General features: G+C 44.2%; 1 protein-coding gene across 6 annotated transcripts in view; it reads left to right on the plus strand.

Moving 5' to 3' along the window:
* The window catches only part of SYNE2 (spectrin repeat containing nuclear envelope protein 2), a 314,324-nt gene that overhangs the window by 277,326 nt on the left and 19,908 nt on the right, over window positions 1–17,090 (plus strand). For all 6 annotated transcript variants that reach the window (XM_043472258.1, XM_043472259.1, XM_043472261.1 and 3 more), the window contains 2 exons: window positions 305–471; window positions 13,758–13,920. In XM_043472258.1, the coding sequence (XP_043328193.1) occupies window positions 305–471; window positions 13,758–13,920 (330 nt within the window). The remainder of the gene's footprint in view (window positions 1–304; window positions 472–13,757; window positions 13,921–17,090) is intronic.

The following is a 17,090-nucleotide window of genomic DNA, read 5'->3' on the forward strand; positions in this document are numbered from 1 at the left end:
AGTTAAACCTCAGGAAAACTCTTGCTGATATGTTAGGCTAATTTAATTATAACCAGTAGTCCTCAGCTCTCAAGTGCATTAGAATAACCCTGAGGGAAACCAGGGCTTTTGAATTAAGAAAGTAAGTACTGCCTTATGTATTACATATGCACTTTTTAGCTGGTTGCTGAGGGGTTGCCTTAACAGGTGAGAGAAGTGTTTTTGTTTTTTAAGAAATTTCAGGAGGCACAACTATGTGTTTGTATCTGCCAAAGAAATGCATTTTCTGTGGTCATCCCAGCTTTTGTTTTGGTGCCTATGCCAGGACTGCATGGAAGAAATAAATTTGTTTAGTGAAAACAAGTTACAATTAAAGCAAATGGGCGACCGGCTGATCAAGGCCAGCAACAAGACAAGAGCAGCTGAGATTGATGACAAGCTCAACAAAATCAACGACCGTTGGCAACATCTTTTTGATGTCATTGGCTCAAGGTAAGGGATGGCCTAAAAATGGGTTCCTATTCCATGGCTACAGTGGTTACCTCACAGATCTCAAAACTGAGCCCCATCTTCCTCTAAGGTAACCCAGCAGTTTTCTAAACTTACAGATGAAGGTAGAGCTTGATAAAAATGAATGGAAATTCTTATTTTGATATTATAGGAGGATTACATTGTAGCATGGTGGTTTAGTCATGAAGTCGAGTCTGACTCTTTTGCGATCCCCTGGGCGGTAACCTGCCAGGCTCTTCTGTCTATGGGATTTCCCAGGCAAGAATAGTGGAGTGGGTCACTGTGCCCTCCTGCAGGGGATCTTCTGACCTAGGGACTGAACCCAGGTCTCCTGCATTGCAGGCAGATTCTTTACCAACTGAGCTACCACGGAAGGAAGGAAGATAAACCAAGTCTATCTCACCTTTTTTTTTTCTTTAGCTTAAAATTTCACATGACTTAGACTTGGTTTAAATGAGAGTTGGTCCTTGAGGAGGAGGTATTATTTAGAAATTCTAACACTACCTTAAGGCTTGTGTGAAGTCTTAAGATGAAGTTATGCCTGCTTCTTCATGCTTGTGTGTGGCAAGGGCAAGTAGGTCAAGGCATTGGCCTGATTTTCTGGGGGCTGCTTCGGGGGGGGTCCCTGAAGGTTCCCCTCCCCTAATCACCACCATCAGAGGAGCTGGGCTCATTCAAGGCAGGGCCCCTCTGCAGGTTTGTGCTGGGTGTGCTAGGTCCCCAGTGGGCATCTGGTCCTAAGATGTGGAGTCCGGAGGCACAGCTATGACTATAAATCAAGGTTATCCAGTGCTTATCAGAAACAAGACTGACCATTTGATCTCCCCTCACAAATAATGATGACGATATCACCCAGAGCTTCTAAATGTTTTCTGTCTTCTCTGTCCAAACAGAGACCCCAACCAAAGTGTTTTTCAGTTGTAACCTGGCCTTTGGGGCCATTCATGCAGCTTTGTTCACACTGGCTGAGCAAGTCTGTTACACAACAGAACGCTCACATATTTTGACCACATGTAGAGCATGGACTGTACAGGAGGATCCTGTAAGGAAATGAAACACTGGGGAGTACGGAAAATAGAATACTCTTAATAATCCTTTTCTTTTACCCCATCGTTTACCCTAAACCGTAAGTGAACCTGGATCAGTCAGCAGAGGCACCAGGCCAAGTGCTATGAGAATTACAGACGGGAAGTGCAATAAGATGAGTCAGTTAATGTTAATGGGAGCAGCCTTGCCAGCAGCTGTAAAACCAAGTGGTCTGAGAACTCAGATCTCATCTTTCTGGAGTGGGGCTGGGGATTGAGAAGAACCTGATGAAAGAGCAGTGTTCCCAGATGGTCTTGATTAAGGGGGTGGGATTTGAGTGTTCCTGGTGGCAGAGAGAGAGAAATGTATGTTATAAGCAAAAAGGTACAGGGTAGGGCAGAATACAAACTGTTCAGGAAATTATAGGAAGCTCCATTGGCTCAGGTATAGGAGATGAAGCTTTTAGAGAGGTAGGTTGGAGCTAAGTCTTAGACAAGCTTAAATCTCAACTAAGGACTTGGCCTCCTAAATAAAGTCTGAGTCTTTCATGGTTTTTTAGCAGCTGAGGGTCTGTTGAAGATAAATACTAGAGTGATTTGGCTGGCAGCATAACTTGAGCTAAATTTAACATCTCTCTACTACCAGTTGGGGGAGTGGGGGGCGGGAAATCTATGTTAATCCATGGTGATAATTCAAGTAAGAGCACAGATTTTGAGTTAGTCCTGACTTTATCTGACTTCTACCTACCATGGAAACTTGAGTAGTGATTTAACCTTCTAGAAACCTTTCTCAGTTTCTCAGTCTACAAAATAGATCTAACAGCACTGATTATGGAGAAGGCAATGGCAACCCACTCCAGTACTCTTGCCTAGAAAATCCCATGGACGGAGAAGCCTGGTAGGCTGCAGTCCATGGGGTGGCTAGGAGTTGGAAACGACTGAGCAACTTCACTTTCACTTTTCACTTTCATACATTGGAGAAGGAAATGGCAACCCACTCCAGTATTCTTGCCTGGAGAATCCCAGGGACGGGGGAGCCTGGTGGACTTCCATCTATGGGGTCGCACAGAGTCGGGCACGGCTGAAGTGACTTAGCAGCAGCAGTAGCACTGATTACATCAGAGTCCGCTGTGTGAATGAATGACAACACGTGTCTTGAATTTGTCACAGGACCAACACATAGGAGTGAGCATTTATTGAATGGTTACTATCATTGTCTTTCCCTAAGAAGATTTTAAGTGGCATGTTTTTTGAGTGTTCGAGGATTCCCTTGCATTTGTCTAACAGTGAGAGGTCTTTCTTCCATGAGACCAGTGTCTTTGTCTTATTTCCCGTGCTTAGAACAGTGCTTCAGATAATTTGTTGAAATGAATGGATGTTCCAGGACATAAGAATGTGATCATTTCTGTTGGGTCAGTTGTGGCTGGTATGCCTTTGTCATCACTGTCTTTATCTCCTAAGTTTTCTTGGGCACCTGGCACTAATCCAAGGTATGACGACATCATACCTGTTCTTAGATCATTCAGGAGCAAGATCTAGATTCTGCTTCCTGAGGGCTAGAATGATTATGCATTCTTACTCATGCATGCTTTGGTTCTATCACTTCAGAATTAAACAGACTGCTTGCTTTCCTCCCTCCTCTCTAATTGCCTGTCTTCAGCCAGTTGCATGGTACGAAAGAAGGAAAAACAGCCAGTGAAATTTCAGTGGTCTTTCTAGAAGGAGCAAAATAAAGAGTTGAAATAATAGCAAATATATTGGCTGCTGGCTATATTCTTCACAATGTACCTTTTATGTCTGATTTCACATAATCATCACTGTAATTCTGAAGGGTAGATGTCATTATCCCATTTTACAGATGAGGAAATTGAGGCACTAAAATTAAGTAACTTGGCACGATTGCATAGTCAGCACATGAGGCAACCAGGATTTCAACTCAGACAGTTGTGTTGCCTCTCTGCAAACCCAGACCCTTCTGATTTGTTATACCAAAATGAGTAGACCATGTTGAAATCCATTCAAAACTGAGGAACTAGAAAGGAATAACTTATTTTACCTTAAAGCAAAGGCCAGGGTGAGACATATGACTGACAGTCTAGGGAACTTAGTTGACGTGACACTTCAGGTGAATCTGTGGGTTGAGGCAGCAAGCTTGAACTTGCCATAAATTGACCTCATGTATTAATAGAATAGCTCCTGGTCTGATCACTGGCACTCGTCACATCACCATCAGAAAAGCAGGCAAGCACAGGATGCAGAAGTTAAACCACACGGAGGAAAACCTGCAATCCTGCAGGGTCCATTAATAACCTCATTTGTCCAGACAATTCTGGACATCATTTAATCATTCCTGTCCTGCTCACGTGTTCTACTGCTTCATTTCTGTGGCAGGAGACAGCATCTCTTGTTAAAAATAAGATTTGGAGGGAGACCATACACAAGCACCCAGCTTCATGACTTTAAAATTTTAACCGCAGCCTTTAACTTCAAAGCTGGAGATGGTTCAAGAAGTCCAAGACCTCAATAAATCAGGCTGGAAAAAGGCCTATTGTTTTGGGGTTATTCTCAACAAAATAGAGGTAATTTGCAAAAGAACTGACAAAACATGAAAGACAAGATTAGTTCAGTGCACATTAAATTTACTAGTCATTTCAGGTAGTAGGCTCCATTGTGGGGTGGATAGGGTGTGGGGTTTTTTGTTTTTTTGTTTTTTTTTAAGTGCCAGGCTTATATATATTATTTTATTTCATTCTTGCAAGAACCCTACATGGTCAGTATTCTCCAACTTTCAGAGAAGTACTCTGTAGCTCAGAGAGGGTCAATAACTGAGCCAAGGGCAGAAGCGATTCTACCTCGGGCAGGACGGAGCCACGGTCTTTCTATCCCCCTGCACCATGCATCAGAGGAGCACTTGGCTCCTTTGAGACCTTTAAAGGTGCTTTATATCAGAATATTTCTAAAACCTGGAATTCAGTATAGACTTTACTATTTTCTCTGGAGCAGTGGTTCTCAGATTTAAACATGCAGCAGAATCCTTGGAGGGCTCCCGAGAATGTGGATGGCAGGACCCCACCCCCAGAGCTTCTGATTCCCTAGGTAGAGGAATGCGCCCATTCTCTGGGCCAAGAATGCATATTTCTAGCAAGTGCCAAGGTATTGCCAGTGGTTCAGGTCTGGGGATCACAGATGGAGCTAGCAGCTGGGTGACTTGCCACAGAGTGGACTTGCCACTCATGGTAACCTGTGGCCTCTGTAGTGTATCTCCTTGTTGATGAACCATGGGCTAGATTCTGGATGAAAAAGCACCAGGACAGTGATGGGTCCGCCCATATACATGTGTGTAGTATTAGTGTATGGTCCGGGAGGTAGGGGGAAGGTGCTTTGACCCAAACCACGGTTTTTCCCCTGCATGTATAGTGTTTTTCAGCTTCTGTAAAATTCTTAAAGCAAAGAGTCTAAAGGATACATCTTCTGAAATAACCAAATAATCAGGGGGGCTGGGGTGCCTAAGTCAGTCTTAATGCTGACTTCCTCACATAAGGTCACATAGGCCCTGGTGGTGGTTTAGTGGCTAAGTCGTGTCCAACTCTTGTGACCCCATGGACTGTAGCCTGCAGGGCTCCTCTGACCATGGGATTCTCCAGGCAAGAATACTGGAGTGGGTTGCCATTTCCTTCTCCTGTGGAATCTTCCCGACCCAGGAATCGAACCTGGGTCTCCAGCATTGCAGGCAGATTCTTTACTGACTAAATTGTGAGGGAAGCCCCTGGTGTGGGCACAAAAATTCACAGAATTGACTCTCCATCTGAATTGCTGCAGGAGCTTTTAGCATTCCTCATGGGCCCCTGGGTGGCTTCTTACATTTGTGACATCTAAATTCTTATCAAATATGTTATTAATTTCTTTCATAGAAAGCTTATTTGAAGCACTATGTATTTTTTGGTGAATGGTGTGAACCCAATCTGATTTGATGACATATTAATTAGATCCTACTATGCTCAATGACAGATTAAATGAGTTAATTTTTTTAATTGTAGAGATTGGCTATGCCTCTTGCCCATGTTTTCTTCGATAATGTCATTGAAAATTGACCCTAGCAAAACCTGAATGCAGGAGAGATGGCTAAGTTACAGAAGTTGTTTTTCAGAACCACCAATATGTGTGATTCGTGTTTTGAGTCAGCTGGGTTACCTATAAAAAAGAACAGTTTAGGCACAGGACGTTGGGTAATGGACCAAGGGATGCAGAATTGCCTTGCTTCAGCAGCACAGACTAAAACTCTGAAAAGAAGGTTCTCGGCCGTCAACAGGACTGATGCCAAAGAAAGCTTCAGCTCAACACATCATCTCACCTGTGTGTACCCTTGATTTCAAAATCCCAGTAGATAAACTCCTTAAAAATCCACCTCCTTTTGTTTCCCAGCACCTCCATCCCCCTTTCATTAATCAGAACCTTCTCTGTGCCTCCAGAAACAGGGGCCCTGTGTCCTCAGTGAAGCACTGTCTGGTTGTTCATCTTGGTGGAAACTCTTTGGAGACATGGGATTAGTCTTTAAAGTTTTAAAGACTTTTCTAGCAGCCTGTGAGGATAATCTGGTGAAAGCTTTGCATGCCTAAAAGAGATGAGACAGCTGAGCGGAAAGACATACTCCCAGAATATTTCCAGTGGTATCTATTGGGTGTTGGGATCATTGGTGGTTTTAATTTTCTTTTTATCTCTGTTTGGTAAATGTTCATTATGGAAGAAAGAATACTGGAACTTTTTTTTTTTCCTTAAAAAAATGTCATAATTGTTGTTACCTTTCTCCTAATCTTTCTTTGATGGTAGCATCATTTAATAGACTTGGCATCCTTAGGCCAGTGTTATGAAGGAGGGATGCACTCAGACACACTACCTAATGGTCCCTTTGTAATTAGACTAGATAGCTCTCCTGCTATTAGCAAGATCAAGTCCATGGAAAAACTTTTTAATGAAGCATAAATTTCCTACCAATGTGAAAAGCCCACCTGTTTTATATTAGTAGCAATTAAAAGGTTGTCATTTAACCTCAGCAGTTATCACCATGGCAACTGCATGTTAAGATTGTTTTTCCATCCCTTGAAGAATGGGCAAGGAGATGTGTGCCTTTTTAAACTCCTGCGTGTTTCATTGCTCTCCTTTTATCTGTATTTTCTCAAGGTTACTCTGGAAGACCAAACAATGCTGCTAGTCATAAAGCTGACTTGCTCTGGTCTAAGCAGGTTGCCTGATTTAGTGGGACTGGAAAGACTTAAAGATTTTTAGCACAGGGAGAACCAGATGTGACGTCGGCCTCCCCATTTCCTTTTTCCTTCCCATCATTCCCCCTCCGGAGCTAGCGGCTGCTGCTCTCAGGGCCGGCAAAAATGCCTTTCTGAGGGCCGGAGATCTTCCCCAAGGAGACAGCAGCCATCACAGGGACCACGAGCCTCAGGAGTCTGGTGTCCAGCATCAGATAGGTCCGGTGTCTGAGCAGTGGAGGTCACCATGCACAGCCAGGCATGTGGACACAAGTTAGATGCTGCATTTGAGGGAACTATTTCCACATCTGTACTCCTAATTTCACTGGTTTAGAATATACTTGCTGTGTTCAAGTGGGGATGAAATAATGACTAAATGTTGGGCTTTAGGGACCCATGAAAAATGATTGATATCATAGAGTCTCCAAATAAGTCTGAGACTGAGCCTAAAAAGGGCTTGGACACAAACCAATGGTGCTCCACTAAGCAGAGCCACTCAGGATCACGTCAAGAACCGTGAATAGAGATGGGGAGGAATTTTCAAATCCTCACATTATGGTAAACCTTAGGAGGAAATAGCAAAGAAAACTGCAAAATTTCTTCCTTCCTGCAAATCTTGAACTCCATTTGTACCACAAGAGAGATGTTTTGGGTTTTGGGGTTTTTTTGTGTTTTTTTTTTTTTTTTTTGGTGCAAAAAAGCAAAGAAGTGGACTAAATTAATTCTCTGCTCCTTCTAAGCCAGGATGCTCAGGACTGAAAAGGCAAGGCAGAAAATCTCCCGGGGCAATTTCTTCTTTAGGAGAAAGCCATTCCCGTTGGACCTGGGGGCTTCAGATTACACCGTTGCTTTTAAACCTGAAACAGAGACATTTAATTTGATGAGAACAGAAATCCTCCTTTCCAGCGCCCCAAATCTAAATGTTTCTTCCCTGGGTTTATAGCACTTCATAAATAACCCATAGATAACACGGGGACTTTCTTCCCTGGCATTGCAATCCTGTAGCGTCAGAACAAAGACTGTGTGTGCGAGAGACAGGCAAGGGCTGGAGATGTTTGTTTACTGGAAGGGAGAAAACTAAGGTTTAAAAATTGCAGTTAGCGAAGTCGCAGGTCTCTTGCTGGCCTCCGGGCACCGTCCTGTGCTGGCCGCGAGGCAAGCCCCTGGGAGCCTGCGGGAGGGCGGCCTGGGCAAGATGCAGAACCAGTGAATGGACAGGCCGCCGCGCGGGGGAGGGGCCGCCTCGTCCCCGGGAGGTGGAGGTGCAGCCGGGAACTTGGAGGTTTCGCTCAACCTAAGGAATGATTTTTTCTCATCAACAGTAAGTGCCATTTCGATCATCCGCCCTGCATCCGGGAGGGGCGGCTGCTGTCTCTGGGTGTCTCGCTTTCTCGCGCTCCCATGTTAGTTACAATAGAAATGACCGATGAGATGGTGGCTGCGGAGTGTGTGTGCTCGGCCATCGGGGGATGGGTTCTTTCCACTGTCAGCATGCCGTGCGTGCGGTGTCTGCAGCCAGCCTTTGACAAGCTGGGCAAGAGAAGTGATTATGCTGTGGGGAAAATGGAAGTCCTCCGGCTTCAAAGAGGCGATTAGCTCAAATGTGATGTCCCTGCCCTCAAATCAGGGCTTCAGGATCTTGGAGTAATTGATTATCTTACTACAGGGCTAGTTAGTTGTTTACAAAGATGCAATTATGCAGAATTCATACAATGTTTTTAGCAACTGACAGCTGCACACGGGTCTGTTTTAGTAGAAATTCAGATATTCAACCATCTCAGTTTTCCTTTTTAAATTATGCAGTCCGCATTGGCATGGGAATTTTTCTAGCTTATACTGATGCAGGGCCTTAATCATTTAACTGTAGACCCTTCTGCATGGAGAAAATAGGGCTGCAATGTAAACTCTTCCATATACATGAATTTGATATTTAAAGCTTCCTGACACATTAAGACTTAGGCCTGACTAATGAAGTGTTATTTACCTGGCTTAGTTTTTTATTTTTGAGAGAGAACAGGGTTCACAGGTATTAAATTCTCATCCATCGCTAGATAGATAAACAGAAAACTTTATTCACCGTGATTATTTTCTGCATTTCTACCCACAAGCCCCACAAAAGAACTTCTAAAATGTATACTCTTTGGCAAACTTCTTATTTTGTTTGGTATCATATAAAAATGTGTTAATTTTATTCAGGTCTTCCAATAGTTCATATAGGTGAAAAACTTCCTCTTTGCACCTAAATATTTTGGTTTTCCAGTCCTCAGAACTGGAATTCAGCTCAGGGAACTGTGTCTATTTTTTCCAGAGAAACATGATTTGCTGAAATATATGTGTGATTAGTATTAGTCAAGCGCATCTGGGGTGAACCATGGGCCAGTGCCGAGATGGTGAGCTACTTAAGCTGCCTGGGTGGCTGATGCGGTCCAGAATTATGCTTGCTTCCCTGTGCCAACAACAGTCTGCTCTCTGAATGGATTTCCTTGTTCCCAATATTAACTCGAGATTTAAAATTTTCCAAGAGCAAAATTAACAAGGTCTAACTAGGAGGTCGGTTGCCTGGGTTGGCAAATGACGTGTACTTCCTGACCTGGGAAAGGTGATGATTAGATAATTATATTAGTGTCTGCACAGAATAGAACCGTACAGACTAAGCAATACATCTGATGGTTCTCAGATGTCTTAGTATAATAATCTGAGGAACAACATTCATTTATACCACTGGGTATTTGGGGATATTTCACATCGGGGGATATTTGGTCAGAGGTTGGGACATAGAAGCAGGTTAAGTCCTGACTGATTGAATGTTTTGTAGCTTCTTTTCCTTTCCCTCCCACCCTCTCCCTTCCTCTATTTTTTTGCCCCAACCGTGCATGTGATGTGTATGCTTGGTTTGGAGTTCTTCGCATGTCTAATACAGAACCAAGATCTAGGAGCGTGTGTGACTCATAGTATGCCAGCAAATTGTCTGTAGCTGGATGGCTTGAAGGTGCTCTGATCTTTACCTCTTTCCTTTAAAATGTATTATGACCATCTCTTTTATGAAAAAGACAACTTTGAAGGGATGTGTGAATGTCACTTGCTCACTCAGAAGATATTTATTGAGCACCTCGTATATTGTATTATAATGTCAAATTAGATCATGACCCCTGGGAATAAGTTATCTTGGAATCCTCAGGATCTTCACAGGACCCCAGACAAAGTCAGTGGTTAAAGTTTATTGAAAGGAAATCATGAAGGGGCAAAGTGGGCACTCAAAATGCAGCATTTAGTCGGTGGGTTCCTACCCTCTTTGTGTCCTGAAGCCTGGTCATATTCCCTGACAGTGATGAAAACTGTCCTGTACCCCCACATATGTGTACATTATCATGCGTAGATTTATATGAGCCATCACGAGAAAAGTGCTTAAGAACAGCAATTCTGGCCAGATTGCCCAGGTTGACATCCTTCCTCTGCCATTGAATGAGTATGTTACCATGGCAAATTATTTAACTCCATTGCCTCAGTTGCCTCATCTGTCAATTGGGCATTATTCTATTACTGATTTCACTGCACTGTTGTAAGAATTAAATGAGTTAACTACTATATATAAAGCACAACAAGCCTGATACATATAGATGTCAGCATTTCTGTAGATGTTCCATTTTAGTAATATAGTTTGTGAACTAGAAAGCATACCCAATGTAGGAATTTTAAAAGAATGGGATAACAGAGAGAGTCTAGTATTTTATTCCCACACCTAACTGGTTTGGACACCAATGGGCCTGAGCCTCATATTTTGGGTGCCACTGGCCTGGAGTACCATAGTCCTGGGGATGCCATGCTAATTATGCATCCACCTTCCCATATTCCCCCCTCTACTTGTTGCATACCTCACCCTTAACAGGATTCAGGATCACTGCATCTTGCTCTTTTTGCTCCTAGGTTATTTCGTTACTTGTTAGCTTTCTTCATTTAAACAGTTGCATTCTAGCCCTTTTCTTTCACAATAAAGAAAGTGAGATCCTTATGATGGCGTAGGGTCAGGTGCTGGGTGAAGCAGTGGGGGGTGCCATTCTGGGAGAAGAGAAGGGGAGGGATGGGGAAGCAGGGCAGTATGCAGAGGTGCTGGCCTGAGCACCTCTCCCCACCGACAGGAAGCTCTCAGGGCCGGGTTTCTCTAGCCGAAGCCTCCAGGAGGGTAGCCCCTCGAAAACTACATGGAAGACTTCGTCCCATGGGGCCTAGGGTTCCCACCTGCTCTGGCATTGTCTGGAGTGTTCTTGCTGTTCCCCAGGCAGTCAGGATGACAGGACATTGGGGTGAGGATTTAGGGTCTAACTCTAAAGCCAGGGGAATAAAGGAAGGATCTAGGTTACAGCTGCATCCAGGCCTGGCCCCAGATTCCGTTGCTTCCTTTTTAATAAATCATCTTATGGCTTTGAAGGAAACTTCTTGTGGCATTTGCAGTAAGAATGTGATTTGGAAAATCTACCTTCTTCAGATCATCACAGCCACAGTTTCTGGGCATTTATCTCTGTCAGGCACTGTGCCAAATGCCTTTCATGCATTTATACCTCATTCTGTCCTCTCAGCCACCCAATGGAGGAAGGTACCACTGTTCACAGTTTTACACATGAGATTAAACAGAGCCCGGACTCATACCCAGACCCTTAACGCAAAGTGTGTGCTCTTCATCACCAGGCTCCTTGGCCTCCTTCCAAGCCTGCCTTCCTCATGACACTACGAGGATAAAATATTTATAAAAGGACTGTGTGAAGGCCAATGCCATATAAATGAGGCCTTATTGTAGCGGTGTGTGATCCCAGTCATCGGTCATAAGAGCTTAGTGAGTGAGCATAGTGAGTGCTTGCTTTATGCCAAAGGCTTTACATGCATCCCCCTGTGTCTCAGGAACCCCTACAAGGTTGATAATTTGCTGGTTAACAAGGAAACTGGGAATCAGGAAGGTTAGGTTCCTTGCTGGGTACATAGCTTATAGATGGTACAGTGGGGCTCAGACCGGGGTCTGCTCACTTCAGGGCTGTGGCCTGCATGTTGCCCAGATGCTACTGCCGTCCTGAAGCTGAGGGGACCTGAGAGTCCTGCTGGAGGTGAGGGGCTGAGGTAGAACGATTTTCCCTGAATCATAAAACTAACTGGAAATAGAGCTGGAGCTAGAAATGATTCCCCAAGGTTGATTGGGCTTCCCTGGTGGCCCAAATGGTAAAGAATCTACCTGCATTGTGGGAGACCAGGATTCATGACCCTGAACCAGGAAGATGCCCTGGAGAGGGGAATGGCTACACACTCCAATATTCTTGCCTGGAGAACCCCCATGGACAGAGGAGCCTGGTGGGCTACAGTCCATGGGGTCACAAGAGTCAGATACAACTGAGTGACTAACGCACACACAAGGTTGATTTTGTCAATAGTGTGCAAAAAAGAACATAATAATAAAAACAACCTCTCTGGTAACACATAACTCTATGATTTTTCTAGATAATCACGTGGATTAGAGGTGCTCATACATATTTATTCATTCAGCAAATGTTTGTAAACACCTCCTGGCCACTAGGTGGTCTGAGGGTGTGTGGTACATGCAGAGGGGGCTGCATGCCACCTGGCTGCTATGGACTCTAAGTGGGCACAGTGAATGAGGGATTGCTGGAGAGCCCCAGGGCTGTGGGAGCACGTGGGCGAGAAGCCCCCAGCTCATCTCAGAGAGAACAGTGGTCGAAGCTACAGGAGAAGGAAAGGGGAGCTGATTTGTGGAGGGCAGGGCTGGAGGCAGACAGGCCACGGACCACTTGAGGAATTGAAAGGGTCAAGGTTTTAAACTGATGTGTCACGGTAGGCGAGGACTGTGGAAGGGTTTGAGTGAGGATCGGACGCTGTATACTTCAGCTACAGAACCAGAAGCTGGTAGGAGGGTGAGGGGGCAGCAGGAAGCTGTTCACAGGCGGTCAAAGAAGAGATGCTGGCGGCTGGGGCGGGCGGGGCACTTCCTGTGAGTTAGAGTCAGTGCCCCAGTTTCTCTTTCCAGCACCGTGGGATGCAGTTCTGATAGCACCTTGTAACGTGAGTATCAGTAAGTGGGAGCTTTCCATTGTTGCCATTACCTCAAGTCTCTGGGGTTAAAAAAGCCCACGGATTACCAGAGCAAGCCTTCACTTGCTCTGCTTGAGGATTTTCACATTGTCTGTGGGGGTCTATATGGAGATCATTTTCCCTCAGCCCCTGCATCACTCCCCCTTGACAGCACTTTGATGTGCCCGTGAGCTCTCCGTGTACGCTGACACCAAGCGTGTTAGTTCAAGTCCACTCCATGCCGAGCCAGGCGGATTGCTCGGGTTAAATGGAGCTGGAACCGTGCTTGCTGACGACATGTCCAACCCTCCCTTCTTGGATCAGATGGCTGCCCCATAATGGGCTGGTTCCCTCTGTGCAGCACCTCCAGCGCCTCAGGCTGCATGTGGTGGGGTTTGGCACATGCTCTGTGCTGACTCGAGAGGGTCTCATGAGAGGCATCTAGGGCCAGAGACCCCCTAGTAAACCAGGTGTAAAACATCTTTACCCGTCAGGGAAGGTCCTTGACTGCTGTGACCTCGGTGATACCCAAGACGGAAACTGGACAGAAGTCACAGGTGGTGATGTTAGGATGGAAAGAAAGAAATGGCATCTCCTGACTCCTCTGGAGCCCTGGAAAGATGTACTAGGTCTCAGGGGATCCCACCTTGGGAATGATAGGATTTTACGTGTGCCTGGGTAGTTAACTCTTAGTCCATTTAAAAATCAACCACAACAGCAGTTTTGTAAATTGTCTGATATTCTGTGAAAACTTGTATCTGGTGACATGAGCATTGTCCCTGCTATAAAATCAGTAGCCAATGATGATTCCCTTTTACCCTCCAACACACCTGTGGGTGCATTTTTCTCACCGCTAAACATTGTGCTTTTGTTTTCCATCTCTCTCTCTTTTTTTTTTCCCTGCAAATATATTTAGGGTGAAGAAGTTGAAGGAGACCTTCGCTTTTATTCAGCAGTTAGACAAAAACATGAGCAACCTTCGCACTTGGTTGGCTCGGATCGAGTCTGAGCTTTCTAAGCCCGTGGTTTATGATGTCTGTGACGATCAAGAGATCCAGAAGAGGCTTGCTGAGCAGCAGGTGGGGAAGTGCAGAATGGGTTTCTGTCAGGGCCCACTCATTCAGACCTGTCTCACGCTGGCCGTGTGATTTAGTGGGTTCACATCTCATAGTATTGGTTTGTTTCTTCCAGAGAAAGCTGACAACCTGTCTGTGTCCTTGGGGGTGTGAGGCGTCTGTCTCTTACATGCACACCCCACCATTCATGTGGCTCTTTGTGAAATATTTTGAATAATATTTAAGATGCAGACCTTAATTGTAGTGATAAATAAGGGTTTTTTATTTTGTATTTTCCTTAACTTTGGTCTTTGTTTTTGGTAACATAGTTTTGTCAATGAATTGAAAGAAAAAATAATTTTCCAACCAAAGAAGGTCTTCCTGGGACAATACTTGATGGGTGTGATAGAGCTTCAAAAAAGTGGGGGGCTCGAGGGGTGGGGAATACAGAGGACCAATAGCTGAGGAAGCCTCTCCTGTGGATGTTCTGTACATTTCTGCCATCAGTCCTGTCCCCTCTTAGCCAACCCTGGAAATCCCACAGTTGGAACACCATTGAGTTTTGCCCCCTTACCTGTGGTCTCACTGACTTGTCAAATCCACTCTCCTGCCCTCCATAGGCTCATGTTCAAAAACTCATTCTCATATGCAGTGCCCAAGATCCTCTTTATTTTTAAAATAGCTGAGGTTATGTTATTTTAGTAGCTTTTAGAAGCTTGTTATTTAACAAGCTTCTCTTGTTTTTCTTAGCCCTGTGAACAGATTCGGTTTTAACCATAGAAGCTGTATGGTTACCGTCAAGTTCACAGACTTGTATGTTTTCTTCCTGTTTGCTCCAGAGCCTTGGTCTTTGTTTCTAACTCACCATGCAGGGGAGATTCACCCACATATCACAGCTGCTTGGGGGCTGAAACTTTTTCATCAGATTTTCATCAAGGCCAGAAGGCCACCCCTTGATGATAAATTCTCTTGAGTTCAGGTCAACATTTCATGCTCCCCTGAAATAGAGCTAAGAATTTGATAATACTCTCAACTTAGATCTTTATTTAATCCTATTACATTTTACTGTTTGAATAATGCCTATTCTCTGATTTTTAAACTAGTATGATTTAGCAATGCTCCAAAGTAAAAATACTGGTTTTTCCACTTAGTCTCAGAAATTTAAGTATGTCTTTTCCATTGAGGTCATCTATATTCCATCTTTCTTTTGTGGAGAAATGAATATTGATATAACCACCATGTTAATGGACACTGTAGAGATTTTCATGCCTTTTCAGTATAGTCACAGCTACTAAATATTATCAGCTTTAATTACAAGATTGATCCATTAGGTTGGATTTCTTGAATAGTCACTTTGTAGACAGGCCTTACATATAACCATTTACCCTGGCTGGTGAGCTTTTTCAGGTAAATAGAACCAAAGCTGACAACATTTTTCCCCTTGAAGAATGACTGGCTAAATTTGGCAGGTGCTGATTATATAAATGTGTTAACACTTTATAAATCTGATGTGTGACAAACATCATTAAATTGCAGGGAATTTATTCCCAAAAGTGTGTAATTTGGAGCAGCTGCCATTCTCTTGGCCATGTTTGTTCCTGTATACTGAAATGGTATATAATTTTAATCTGGCTGATTTGAAGCTTTCCTCTTCATAGAACTTAGAATCACCATCATGGAATTCTTATCCCTTGGTTATAAAACAAATTTATGGAGTTAGTGTTCAGGACCACCTTGCTGTAAAGAAGTCAGATCTTGTATTAAATATCTGTCACAAATGACTACAGATTTAGCAGATTAATGTACCTTTATCATCTTATAGTTCTGGAGGTCAGAAATCTGACACAGGGCTGAGGTCAAGGTGTTACCAGGGCTGCATTCCTTTCTGGAGGTTCTGGTGTCAGCGTTCACTAACTCAGTTGTGTCCAACTCTTTGTGACCCCATGAACTGCAGACAGGCTCCTCCGTCCATGGAATTCTCCAGGGATCAAACCCAGGTTTCCTGCATTGCAGGCAGGTTCTTTACTATCTGAACCACCAGGGGAAGTTCTAGGGGGAGGACCCATTTGTTTGCCTTGAGTTCCTAGATAGTGCCCACATTTCGTGGCCCATGCCTCCTTCCTCTATCTTCAAAGCCAGCAACCTTGCATCTCTCTGTGTCTTTCTCCCTCCAGTTGTCTCTACTACTTTTAAGGACCCTTGAGATTCCATTAGACCCACCCAGAGAATCCAGGATAATCTCCCTGTTTTAAGGTTGATTGGCACGCTTAATTCTCCTTTGCCACAGTTCTGGGGATAAGGACCTGGTTCTTAAAATGCCATTATTCTGCCTTCCACAGATGTCCTGAGGAAACCTTTAGTATTCTTATTTAAAAAAAAGAAAAAAATTATAACTTAACCTAGACCTTAAATGCTCCATAAAAAACAAAAAAATGTGTCACACACACACACAAATATGGGCCATTAGAAAAAAACTTTACCTGTGTTGCTGCCACTAATTTAAATATAAAAATTGCTTGATTACTTCCAGAAATAAGACCCAAGCTTGAGATCACCTAGTACTACCTTCTGCAGAATCCCTCAGGCCCCCAAAGTGATTAAAGAGCCGTGAGGTCCCTGCACCCTCACTGTGATGTCCCTGGGAGCCTGGTGCAGAAAGGGTCAGACCTTAGAGAAGTCTTTTTGCTTCTCTTCTTTATGTGAAGCGCTTTAAGTAGTAAGGGTTGTATTGTGATTCCTGTAGAATATGTATCATCTTCAAAATGCAAAGGAAGCAATGGGCACCTCTGTAACATTTTTAAACCTTGAACCACTTTCACTGAGTCTTCAGCATTTCTCTCCAGTTTTCTTTGTTTTCTTGGTTCTCCGTGGAGGTGCCTGATGGTGGCCTGGGGGGTTAATTATCCCGCACCCTGTAATTACCAGTGGTCCCCTCCCCAGTGGGTCATGTCAGCTTTCTGCCAAACCCCCAACCACTCCCCAAGACCACCCTGCTGGACTTGCTTGACACCCCCAGGGCCTCCCAGGAGACACTCTGGAGCCACTGCCTGGGGCCCCGTAACACACCACGTGATTTTTGCCCTCTCACCCTGGTTTTCCTTTCTTCTGCTCTTCATTTCATCTTTTTCTAGTTCCCTGTGTGTTCTCACTCTTCCCGGCTGCAGTCTCAGCCCTAGCTTCCTGCCTCCCCCATC

The sequence above is a fragment of the Cervus canadensis genome, chromosome 6 (assembly GCF_019320065.1).
Source record: "Cervus canadensis isolate Bull #8, Minnesota chromosome 6, ASM1932006v1, whole genome shotgun sequence".
NCBI classification, from domain to species: Eukaryota; Metazoa; Chordata; class Mammalia; order Artiodactyla; family Cervidae; genus Cervus; species Cervus canadensis.